This window comes from Elaeis guineensis, chromosome 15, assembly GCF_000442705.2.
Source record: "Elaeis guineensis isolate ETL-2024a chromosome 15, EG11, whole genome shotgun sequence".
NCBI classification, from domain to species: domain Eukaryota; kingdom Viridiplantae; phylum Streptophyta; class Magnoliopsida; order Arecales; family Arecaceae; genus Elaeis; species Elaeis guineensis.
Window position 1 is genome coordinate 54,827,878 of NC_026007.2, and position 14,172 is coordinate 54,842,049.

Here is a 14,172-nt window from a genome sequence, read left to right on the forward strand (position 1 = left end):
AGTACAATTTTTTCTTTCTGCTACATCATTTAACTGAGATGTATTAGGAGGGATTCATTCAGAGAGAATACCTTTACTTTTATGATGATCAAAAACTTTACTGGATAAGTACTCTCCTCTTCGATTAGATTGAAGAACTTTGAAACTTTTTTTAGTTTATTTTTCGACCATACCTTGATACTCCTTGAACTTATCAAAAGCTTCAAATTTATGTTCCATAAGATACACATATCTGAACCTTAATAAATCATTTGTAAAGGTAATAAAATAGGAGTATCTTCTTCTGACATAAGTTGTTATCAGTCCATATACATCTATATGTATTAGAGCTAACAACTCACTTGTCCTCTCTTCATATTAAAAAAATAAAGTCTTGGTCATCTTACCCATGAGACAAGATTTATAAGTCCCCAATGATTCATAATCATTTGGATCAAAGAATTTTTTTTTGTATAACTTATTTATCCTTGACTCACTAATATGACCAAGGCGACAATGCCAGAGATATGTGACATTCATATTTTCTCTTTTTTTTATTTTTTTTAATATAAAAAATATTTTTATTGAGTGCAGGAATTAAAAGATTGTTATCAATATAACCACTACCATAAAATTCATTAGAAAAAAGAATGGAGCATCCATTTTTTATTAGCTTTATTTCATAACCTTATTTTAATAACAAAGGTATAGAAATAATATTTCTAATGATCTTTGGCATGTAATAACAGTCTTTTAATTCTAAAATTTTGTTCGAAGATAAATCAAGCATACAGGTTCCCACAGCCTCTGCGCTAATGGACTCTCCACTTGCACCTAAAGCTCGAGATCATCTCTTTTCAGATCTTTGATATTTTGTAGTTATAGTAATGAACTATAAAAGTATGATCCACAGGTGGTATCCAATATCCAAATATCAGAGTCTGAATCACTCAATAAAAAATAGGTCGGTATCATATACACATCTTTTGGTGTTACTCTTGCACCCTATTTCAATCTGACAAGATTATTCTTACAATTATGCTCTCAATTTTTAAATTTATCACAAATAATATCCATACGGATATCATTACCTTCTCATTATTACTGACCAATCTAGGGTCAGAAATATCCAGAACATCAGAGTTTTTTTCATTTATAAATCTAATTTATTAGTTTCTCAACCAATCCACATAGTTGTATCGATCAACATAATTTTATCTATGATATCATAGGATGAAAATAAAGAAGTCATAATGTAGACTTAAAACTATATAAAAATAATTATATAAGCAGACCACTCATGTTTGACATGCATAACTAGATGAAGACTTTTAAACTAGTTATGTCTCCCACTATTTTATCGGATACCATAGCCCTCTCCTATGATAAATGAGATATATTTTATATTAATCTTAGTGGGATTGAGACCCTAATTCCTCATAACGATCTTGTGTTAACACAACAAACCCTTATGAGTTTATAGGTAGGAAACTCTTTCCAATTACATCTCATGTAATTCTCAATATTTTATCTTGGCCTCTAAAATATTATTAGCCTTGTGTTAACATAACAAGCTATAATATTTTAGTTAAGTAAGATCCTTCATTTCAATATAGTCAAAATCGAATATAATGGCCCTTGTGTTAGCATAACGAAGCAGTATATCTAAAATTACCGTAAGCATCTTTTATGCAACAGGATTATGTTATATCAATCCTTATGACAAGCCTTATGGTAACACAACAAACTAGCCATAGTTCATGATGTAACATTAACCTAGCCTGAAGGAAGGCCCTTAGTAGTGTTTAAAATACTAAGCTACCTTCATTCAAGATTTGAACTAATCTAATTGGTCAGAAAAATGTTAAGATTGGTGGGGATCCCCCCATTATTTTTTTTAGATACCAATAAAATTGACCAGATCAGTAATAGAACCAATTAAATAACCACCACACTTGAAACACTCCTTAGACACCAATTGATTAATCGATTCAAAAGAATAGGTCAACTTCTAGTTCACAATACTACGACTTAATATAATTTTTATGAGGGCTTTAATGATCTCAAACACATCCTAATTCAATCAGTCATAATGATGCACTATAATAGTTGTATCTTAATAATCATAACAACTAATTATGGCATCTTATCATATCTCTAAGATATAGAAGCAGAATCATATAATATGATTATAACTAAACATCTCAAGTATATCATATATGCATGAAGTTCTAATAATATGCATGAATATAAAATTTTTTTTTCGTGATTCTTCTTCTTGAAACATCATAGTGGCACCCCTACACTCCATAAGAGTACCTTATTGAATAGGAAGAGATGGTCTCTGAACCCTACTTGCTCTTATGACCGAATGGCCTGATGATGAATTTCAATTAGAGAACTAAGCTACTAAAAAAATTCTATATATACATCATGCATTTTATATTTAAAACATATCTCTAAGACATGCAAGGATTTGGATGTTCAATCGGGTTCAACCCTTGACCCGACTTGAACCAAACCAAAAATTCATGCTTGATCACAATCAAGATAATAATTTAATCTTTGATTACATAAATCAAGATAGGCTTTGATACCACTGTTGGATTTTGGTGGCACAGTGGAAGGATTAGGTGTTTAAAATTTTCATTCAAAACACCCAATGCACCAAAAGCCCTAATGCCCAAAAATCCTTGACTATAATAACCAAAGCATAATAAATATAAATTAGGATAAGAAGAATATCTGTAGCACTAATCTCAATTTCTACAAGGCATCCAAGTGTCTGCCCTCCAATGGTGATCCACACAAAACTTGAACCTATGACAGTGCTCCTTCTCATCTTGCTTCAAGAGTTCTAGCCCCTAGAACTCGACTAGCCTCGTACTGATCAAATTTTTTTAAGAACCTGACATCACCCTCTTAGAACCTCCTCTAAACTTTTGATTCTCCTTCTTTATGATCCTTACAACCCTTGTTAGGACCAGATAAGGCTTTGTTTTAAATTTCGAAGCCTTATCCTAAAATTAAGATAGGTTGTAAGAAAAAAAGGAGAGCAACAGGAGAGAAATTGGAAACCCCTCTTCGATTCATTAAATACCCAGTGCCCTAGCCTATTTATAGCCACCAGAGGGATGCCAAAAGAGAGAGACATACCTTATCTAAAAGGCATATCTGATCTGATTATCAGAGATAAGAGTTCCTTCAAGCAGAAGGACTCTTATCCATGATACGTCGATCAGCATCCTAGTCTACGCGTGTGCAACCAAAGAAGGGATGTTTTCACATCCCTTCTCAAATCAAAAAAATTCTCAAAAATCTATGTGGATTGGAGATTTAATCTAAATTCCAAAAATTTAAAAATAATAATAAAATTCTCATGGAAGGATGCTATCCTCGCACCTCTTCATGTGAGTGCTGATCACCACACATGCAGGCATCAGGACCAACTTATGGCATCCATGTGGCATCCAGATAAGTCTAGAAAAATTCCATAAAAATTATCAAAAATATCATATCAAATGTAAAATATTATCATCAAAAATTGTTCCAATATAAAAGCATTTGATAGGGAGAAGGACTCTCCAAATCATAGAGAGATGCGATGCTTTTGCGTGCATATGTGAGACATCCTTCTTTTTCTAATTTTTTTTCTTCCCAAAAAATTTTAGAAAAAATATATCTTATACTTTGAGATATGTACCAGAGGATGGATGATGATTTGAGCTACCACATATAATTTTAATCCCACAAAAAATAATAATTTTTCTTCTGCCCACACCAATACTTGTACACAGAACCTGTTTTGCACCAAGAGTCCACGACAACTTGGACTCTTCATAATTGGTGTTAACATGGGATGTGGTGCCCCAATTTGGGTTGCTTCTAGGTAACATATCCTAACCCAAATGTCTACCAAATTGGGCTAGCTAATTAGCAAGGGATGGGACCAAATTGGTCTCCAAAGGAGTAAGGGTTTCCACACGTGCTAGCATGCTTATCGGAACCCTAATTGAATCCAAAATTCCAATCAATCTTTTTCAAAAGGGCCTTGGCCAATTTCTATATATGTGTGATCCATTGGGTTCTACATCTAATTGATAGTAGATCCAGGTATAAGTTGATCAAATTTAATTAGATTTCAATCTAATCGATTTAGGTCCAATCGAGCTAATTCGAGTTCAACAATTAGAATCCTTTCTAATTGACGATCGAATTAAACTCTTTAATTAGATCAAAAATCTACAAATCAAGATTGATATCTAGCAATGTACCATGACTATCCAGAAAATATGAAATTTGATGGAAATATCAAATCTATCCTTCAATAATAAATTATCGTGTAATTCAATCCTTTGATCATCCTTGCACCCTGAATATGTTCATGAGTATGAAATCATGTCAAACTCAAATACATATTCATATCGATTCTCAATTAAGAAATGATGACTCCAATGAAGAAGCTTAGAAACTCTTTCTAATCTTCTTCCTGCTTTTAGCCAAAAGATTTTTCTCGAGTCATCTAGGATTAAGAATACATAGGATGCGATCTCCTCTTATTAGGAGTGATTGATTCCATATTGACCTACTCACAACCTTCATACATACTCCACCATATCCAGAACTCCTCGTACATATCTTAATACCATACCTGGGTATGAACCAAAATATGAGTTCATATGCATAAGATTCCATAGTGATTTCAGGTCTAAGGATCACTTGCACAACTCCCACTTAGAGAACCATTTTTGTCATGCAAATAAGGCTTCCATTAGATGTTCTCTTTCATCGAGTCAATTCAGTGGACTCATTTCTTAAATGAGCATCCACATCCTTGTATTAGTATCTCACACAAGTGGCTAGTGAGATCTGCCACCCTCTCCATTGAGCATATATAGGATGTGCCAGTCTATCTGAAAAATTGATCCCCGACTCAATGCTCCTACGATCAGAAATATTTAAGATTAGGATTTTAAGATTTTAGGTCTCACTAGCATGACCCATTCATGTCTCCTAAAACCATTATCCTAATCTTTGAGTTCATCATAATCTTAGACATATTAAGATGCAGCTAATATGATGAATCAATGCCTCAAATAATAAATATCGTTTCATGAGTTAAAAAATTTTAAAGAAAGTTCCATCACAACACACTTACAATTAGCTTATAGGACACTCTTCTTTCATGAAGAAGTCTGCTCTACAACGAGAATAGTGCCTCTTGAATTTTTCAAGATTCCTTTAGCAGTGACCAACATGTTGACCAGTTCAGGTATAATGTAGTCTGATTTGTTCATTTAAAAATTTATAACAAATTGACTATATGAACTCGTAAGGGATTGTAGGATCAAATCAACTTACAATTCTCTTTGCATATTTAGCCCATGCTTTTTAAGCTCCTCTAGGTCCTTGATCATTGTCATACAATGTTTATGGTGTTGATTTACAGTAGGTGAATCAAGCATGCATTTCAAAAATTTTTCACAGTGGATGAAAGAAGATTAAACAATTTAATCTAAATGGATGCTTTAGATTAGATCTAAATTGCCTACTTTAAAATCTATAATATGATACATATAGCATGAATAAAATATGAACATAAAAACTACATGCATATAAAAATCTACACATGCTGTAGATCATATCTACAACTACCAGGGTTCCAAACCCTATACCTGAGTGCAGGTAGATGAATATCACAATTGAAACTTGTGAATCTGAGGCTCTGCTGGTCACTCACAGTCACATAAGGTGTTCGGCCTTTACGAATCATCCACACAAAGCCCTCAAACCGATCAACCTTCCATGGGAGTGCTAGCTCGCGTAGACAGTTTCTGATGGCAGATCTGATTTGATCTTCTTCTTCAATCAACTTAATTTTTTTTGATATCAAAGATGGATCAGTAGAAGTTGCTGGAAAGTGGAGGAAAATCAGATGAAAACTCTCTTCTCTTTGATTTTTTTCTCACCCAAAAAACCTAGAATGATTCTAGATCTCTCATCCGAGAGGAGATAGATCTCCTCCAATGCACACGCCAAGAAGATAGAAGCCCACCCCAAACCTCACACCCCCAAAAGGATGTTCGGCCCCTCTCCTTCTCAGCCATCTCATGGTAAAAATCAGAGATTAGGTGGCACACAAAATCACAAGCATTGCATGGTTGCCGCACAAAAGGAAAAAGGATGAGATAAGGACTTGTTTGATTCAAATTCAAACTCCCTTTGAATTTCAAATCAAACACCACTTAACCCATCCATATCCAGATGAAAGAGGAGACTGAATAAGCTTTTTGGCATGGGAAATAAATCAGGATCACTTCCTTTTGTTGCACATATTAGAGACCCTTTACAAGGGGCCGACGGGTGGGAGTTTGATAGGGATAAGGACTTTGAGTTTGAATCAAATTCAAACATCAAATAAAACAAACTTAATCCTATTACTAATGGGTGACAACATGAGGGGCTTTGACATGGAATATTCAGTGCACAAACCAATTTGTGTGATGAAAGAAGGCATGGAGAAAATAGAGTGGCGCAAGGGAGAAAGTCCAGTCACATTGGACTCTAGGGTTTAACCAATTAAGTTTCTAATTAGGTATCATCCAAATCTGATTCAATTAAACCCAAATAAATCATGATGAACCTAATCTAATTATATTTCTATGGCCTCAGTTAATCCTAATCAAATTAGAGAATTAACTAAGCCATAATTCTGATCAAATCAGGATTAATTCTCCTTTAACGATTAGGTCATCTCATAACCTAATCGTGTTTGATCTAATTGAATCCAATTTAATTAGACTTAATTCAGACTTTAATACTTAATCAAATTGAGTTGATTAACAATCTAATCATTGACTAATCCTCTTGTATTTTACTAACACTTAGGAAATAATGTTATTGCAACTATTGCACTGGGTTAATCATCAATCATATTGATGATTTTATCCTCGAATGATTCTTAATCATCGATCTACCAATTGATCGAAGAGGAACTTCTAATATCTATGACTCCATAGATTCGAACCTAAGTCAGTAGCATAAAAATAAATTTTTATACCAATCAGAGTAACCATCTAGCAATGGTATCCGACGTTCGGATAGGTCAAATGCATGCAAAGCAACACTCAGAATCTATCAGTATATGGTTATCGTATAATTCATCCCTTTGACCCTTGATGTAAAGATAACTTAGAGTTTAAACTGCCAACTCCTAATAGTACATTTATTATATATCTCAATCTAATAAATCTTGTGACTCCTCATAAGGACTGCCCTAGCTAAGGTCTTACTAAATTGAAACACAAAGCATTTTCTCCAATCCTTTGGAGTAGTCAATTCCATCTTGACTCACGTATCGACTTCACAAGTATTTGACTGTGCTTAAAAACCTTACAATTTTGAATTAGAAATTTAGGTAGTTTGGTACTAAAGCACAGTGAGTTGCTTGCAAGTCACCATGATGATCTCAGGTTGGAGGGATACTTATATCCATATCCCTTCGAAGTAACTCTTAACAGTAAAGTACTATGAAGTGGGTCATGTTCTATGAAATATACTCTTATATTTTACTTGCATGCCATATCAGTGTCTCCATGCTCCTTGGTTAAGAGGACAACCAACTAATATGGCATACATTGAACTACACTTGATATATCTATCGTCTTAGTAATAACATATCATTTGATCGTGAATACGTTGAAGGACTAGATGATAAACCCTTCTTTATTAATTTAAAATAGTCCTAAAAATTTTTATCATAACATAAAAGTTTGATATAGAAGATGTACAAGCTTATGATAAAAATTACTAAATAAATATTTTATTAATAATTAATTCATATATAATTACATCACTTAGCACAACCATCAACAGACTGATGATTGATTTTGGAACATAATTTTCAACAACTCACACTTATACTAAAGCCAATCGATACAATATCGTATGTCCATTTTATGATATTCAAACTTCTTGACTGTAAGGAATTTAGTGAATGGGTCGGCCAAGTTCTGCTTTCCGTCGATCTTTTGAAGCTTAATGTCACCTCGATCCATGATCTTTCAGATAAGATGGTAGCGATGTAGAATATTCTTCACCCACTAATGTGCCTTCGGCTCCTTTGCTTAAGCAATGGCTCCAGTACTATCATAGTAAAGCAGAATTGGACCATCAATGGAGGGTGCACTGAACTATTAGCCTACTTATATATACAGAGTTCCTCTCCATTCTTAATGAAGCTATATGTTCTGATCACCTTATCAAAATATATATTCCAACTCTGAGATGCCTGCTTCAATTCATAAATGAATTTCTGAAGCTTGTACACCTTGGACTTATCTGTGGATGTGAATCCTTTAGGTTATATCATATATACCTCTTCGTTCAGCTCTCCATTTAGGAAAGCTGTCTTTATATCTATTTATTAGATTTTATAGTCCAGATATGCTGCTATCACAAACATGATCTAAATGGACTTGAGTATTATCAAAGGAGAAAATATCTCATCATAGTCAATACCATAATGCTGACAATATCTCTTGGCAATCAGATGGGCTTTATAGATTTTCATCTTTTTGTCTGCATCCTTTTTCTTTTAGAAGATCCACTTACATCCTATGGATTTTACTCCATCAGGTTGATCAACTAATGTCCATACATCGTTGACCTTCATAGACTCCATTCCGAATTTCATGGCTTCAAGCCATTTTTCAGAGTTGGATCTCTGCATCGCATCCATGTAGGTGATTAGATCCTCATTATTCTCATCGAGCTCAATAGGATCCCCATCCCAAACCAAAAAATCAAAGTATCTGTCTAGCTGACATGGTACTCTACCAAATCACCTTAATGGTGGTTCTATATTAGGCTTCAGGCTTGATCTAATCAAATTTGGTTCAAATTCAGTCACTAATATTAGTTCTTTTATTTGTCAAATTTTATCAAGCTCGACTTTAGAGGCACTTATTTCTTCACTAAGAAACTTTTTTTCCAAAAAGTATGCTTTATTGTTAACAAATATCTTTTATTCAGCAGGGAGGTAAAAGTAATACTCCTCATTTTCTTTGGGTACCCTATAAAATAACACTTATCGAACCTAGGTCTAAACTTATCAGTCTGTAATCGTTTGACATAAGTCGGATATTTTTAAACCTTAAAATAAGTGAGGTTCGGTCTACATCCTAACCATATCTCATATGATATTTTACTAACGACTTGCTCAAAATATTATTGAGCATTAAACAGGTTGTCTCAACTATATATCCTTAAAAAGAGGTAGGTAGACTTGCAAACCCTATCATGGACCAAACCATATCCAACAGAATTTGATTCCTCCTTTTCGAGATGCCATTATACTGTGGTGTCCTTGGAGGGATCCATTATGAGAGAATCTCATTTTCTCCTAGATATGTCAGAAATTCATAGAAAATATATTCACCCTCTCGATCAGACCAAAAAATTTTAAAATTTTTTTCAGTTTGTTTCTCTACTTCATTATAGAATCGTTTGAATATTTTAAATGATTTAGATTATGTTTCATTAAGTAAATATACCAATACCTAGATAGATCATCTGTGAATGTAATGAAATAGCTATACCCTTCTCTGACACTAATGCTCATAGATCTACATACATCACTATGTATTAGATCCAGAACATCATTGGCTCATTCATCTTTTCTAATAAAATATGACTTAGTCATCTTTCCAAGAAGACAAGACTCACAGATTGGCAATGATTCACAATCATTGATATTGAGGATACCTTCTTGTGCTAACCTATTTATCCTATTCTTGTTAATGTGATCGAGCCTACAATGCCAAAGATAGGCATCCATGACATTATCTAACTTAGGATATTTATTTGGAGTGTACATTACACTCACAGGCTATGACAAAATATAGATGTCATTTCTTAATTATTCTCATATTATTATAACATCATTCATAATAATATCACAATAATCATTCTTTATTGATAAACTATAACCATCTTTGGCCAAAAAGCCAACAGAGATTATATTCATCAAAAAAGATGGATAATAGTGATAATCACTCAAAATGACACTATTAAATTTGAAAACAAGCTCGATGACTCCTAAAGTCAGGACTGAAACTTGGCTTCCATCTCCCACATTTAGGAATCTCTCATCATTCTTAAATTTTTTACTAACTTGAAGTTCTTGCAATGAATTGCAAATGTGAACTGGACTTTCGATATCCAATACTGAGGTAGTAGTATCACATACAAAGAAATTATAAGGTGTTATTATATAAGCACCTTGATCAGCAACTAATTGCTTATCTCTCTTTAGCTTATTTGGGTTATAGTCTGCTTGACTTGATTCAGTCTTAACTTATCGGCTAGATTAGACTCAAGATCAATGTTCAACTTTTGGTACTGACTATCAAAGTTGGGTCTAATAACCTCATCACTGTCAAACAAAGAATGGAACGACATGATATTAGCCATTTCTGAAAAGAAAAGAAAACACAGGCCTAATTAGTATATGAATTTATTAAGCCTAAAGATATGGATTTTAGTCTAAAAGTTCTCCCACTATTTTATACAAATTATTAGCCTCTATCTCTAATTCAAAGAATTACCTTAATTCCTTAGTGGGTACTAGAATCCACACAGATTGCATACAGATCCGAGTATGGGTCGGTCTACCCATGTACATCTATTGGTAGGTTCTCAACCAATTATTTTTTTAAATAATTTTTAATAATTAATTTTATCTTAGATTTTATTTCAATAAGCTAGGGGCCTTCATTGAAAGTCTCGATTAGGTCCAACCATTAACATGAACCTACTCAGTGATTCTAACTAATGAATGATCAGGCCTGAGTATGGCTCGATCAACCCAACCATTCATCAGATAGTACATCAAAGTCATCTTATAATGAATAATAATTTCATCATTCAAAGAAACATTAGACGTATGGCACCTGCAATGTCAATCTGAAGTAATAGACCCATTACTATTCTTCTTAATAGGAGGCTCTGATCTAGTTATCTCCATAACCAGCTCATTTTATAGACCTAATAATTTAGAAGATTTGATTAACATAATTTAATAGAATTAAAGACCTAGATCAGCTAATCATAATTCTCCCACTGACTTCACTAAGTTAGATCTTAGAAACTAGTTGGTCCAAATGACAAGTCATCAATCCTCCCATTGACTTCATCAAGTCATGTTGAGGACAAAGACAAGTCGAACTAGGGGCACCTAAATCAGTCGAATTGATTTCTTAGTAAGCATGGATCAACCTTAATCATTAAATGATCTGATCAAAATTTAATTCACCATGTTAGCTAGGTAAGTGAGATCGGTGGGAGGGATATACCATTAACTCGTCATAGACTTAATCTATGCGAGTAGCTCCTAATTAATGACTACTGATCAAGACTGTCAAACTTATCTTAGACACCAATTGGTTAGTCAGTTTCAACTCGATCAACTTATAGATTTGTGTTCAACCGCAGAGCTAAAGATCAAAGTCCATTTGGATCTAATCAAAGACAGACTCGACCAACTACAACTATTATATTGGCTCTAGAAAAATTTTGATTTAATCTTGTTGGTGCAAAAATCCGCCTGCATCGGAGAAACTGGAGTCGAGGGAGTCGCGGTCGCCGCCGGGACCTGCAAAGGAAGTCTAAACCGGAGATGGGGTTGCTCCGGCAAGACCCTCCGACGCTCAAGTCAGTTCTCTGCCTCAACAAGAATGGAGCGCTCGAACGAAAATTTTAGCGGAGTTTCTAGGTAAAAATGAGAGCTTAGAGAATAACGTATCTGGAGTCCCCCTTTTATAGGCGGAGAAGGCAACGAATTGATGGCGACGTTTGTAATCGCCTGTCAGTGCGCCGTTCGGGGCCAGGAGGGGTCTGTTACGAGGAGTAGTGGAGCGGGACCGTGGCCATTACTAAAAAAATGAAACTCACTTTATTGTTCCATTTTTTTTTCTTCTTGTCAAGAACTGTGTGGTGTTCTTCTTCATACCGGCAGATCTCATAGTAGTAGTGGTAGAGATCATGAGAGTACTTACAGAACAGCGGATGGCCAAACAATTTGCATGTAAGTTATAAAAATAGGGATCAAATGATAAACCAATGATACTGATTAGTCCATCCAAAGATTAGCCTCATTAAAATAAAAAATCTAACATAGGGCACATGCTAATGCATACGATCTTTAATTTGGTCTATTCTTTCAAATACTTCTCTCCAATAATTAGTCTAAGAGAGGTAGGAACAAGAATGCATGTATCTCACAATACGTGCATCCCTTTCATTTCTTAACTTGTTCTTCTTGCATTTTATTTTTCCTTTGACACCATGACCGGCCAAATGACCCGGTATATGGTATAGACTTGAATAATGAATCGTTCGTGTATCTGATGGTTTTTGAACGATTAGGACAGGGATATAAGTTGGTTCCTTAGCCCCCTCGTCCAAGACCCAACGTGTACATGGCGTGCTCCGACTTTGTTGACTCGTCTTCTCTTGACCCATTCTTTTTTTTTTTCTTCTTCCCTTAATCGAGCCGTTAATTAGTATCACATCCTGTAGGTCAACCAATCGTGCCTAGGCCGGTACTCCATGGTCAAAGCCGCTCTTTCTACCCGTTCGAACCCTCCTCCACTTCTTCACCACCTTCACATCTATAACTCTCCATTGCAACCATCCTTGGCACCCTAAAACTTCCACAAACTTCCATTCCTATCCCTTCTAACAATAAGATGGAGCTACCGTGAAGGGGCCGAGGTCTACCGTGGTGATGACATCTGCAAAAAGAAGTCCATTCAATTGCTCGAAGAGCTCAGCCTCCCCAAGGACCTGTTACCCCTTGTCGACATCGAGGAGTTTGGCTACAACCGTGCTGCAGGATTCATGTGGCTGATCCAGAAAAAGAAGAAGGAGCATACATTTAAGAAGATCAAGCAGACGGTATCGTATGCTACCGAGGTGACGGCTTTCGTGGAGCACCACAAGATGAAGAAGATAACAGGGGTGAAGACGAAGGAGCTGTTGTTGTGGCTTTCTGTTGTTGAGGTGTATATTGATGATCCCTCGTCAGAGAAGATCACTTTCAAGACTGGCACTGGACTGTCTGACAGCTTTCCGGTATCTGCCTTCGAGCTCGAGTAGTCTGAGAGAGGGAAGAGGGTGGCGAGACTAGAGCTTGGTTGTTGCTCCTCTCTGAGCTGGAGAATAAGATTCAAGAATACTCTTGGTCTGTTGAGAACATTGCTAAGACTTCAGTTTCTCATTTATTGTTTAGTTAATATATAGTTGTTGCTGTGTCAAATAAAAGTTCAATTAATGGTCGTATGGTGATATATGTTTTCAGTAAGTCATATTGCTCATTCAAATTAATGCTATTTGAGTACTTTGGATCTATCTATTCGGTATTTTTTGCATTATAATACTACAGAAAAAAGAAAAATTGCTGATGCAAATTTTGGCCTTTGCCGATGCTAGAAAGGGTAGCAAACTAATCCCATGACAACCCCTCCCACTACCACCGTCGAAGCGTCGTCTATGGAAGCGTGGAAATTTTATATGCTGTCGGACTTCAAAATAGTATGAAATTTTAATAATGTAAAATGAATTCTAACAATGCTTATAGATGTCATCAGACTCCAAAATAGTCTCGAATTTTAATAAGATAAAGTAAATTTTAACAAACGCTCGGAAGTGCCGTCAAGTGAGATTTCACAACGACATTTATAAGATACCTAACGGTACTTCTAAGCATCGTCGAACTCCAAAATAGCATAGAATTTTAATAAAATGAAATGGATTATAACGAAGCTCTTAATGATGCTTAGAAGCATCATCAGGTGGGATTTTGAAAAGACACTTCTAAACATCATTAAGAGCCATTTTATCTTATTAAAATTCAATGCTTCTGAAAAGTGTTGGCAACTGGGTGGAAGGTTTTAAACGTACTGGAATTTTTAACGAGCGTTGGCAAATAAAAGTTGCCAGTCCCCTCATGTCTTTGTAGTGTAAGAGATAATTCATTTGCCTAATCAGCAACCAGCCGTTGCAACATGAGTTCTTATTGCACAAGTTTCTATTACTTGGATGGATGGTAGGTATTAGCCAAAAACATATGGCGAAATTAGTCCATGAACGTCAATCCTGCATAATAAGCAGGAATAAAACTCTCATGCTTCT

The 14,172-nt window shown here is 35.0% G+C and overlaps 1 protein-coding gene across 1 annotated transcript; it reads left to right on the forward strand.

Annotated features, from left to right (window-relative positions):
• Window positions 1-12,324: 12,324 nt before the first annotated feature.
• On the forward strand, window positions 12,325-13,137 carry LOC105057984 (uncharacterized). Its single transcript, XM_019855087.3, has 2 exons — window positions 12,325-12,344; window positions 12,729-13,137. Exons 1-2 carry the CDS (start codon window positions 12,325-12,327, stop codon window positions 13,135-13,137), a joined length of 429 nt encoding a protein of 142 aa, XP_019710646.2.
• The last annotated feature ends 1,035 nt before the right edge of the window (window positions 13,138-14,172 follow it).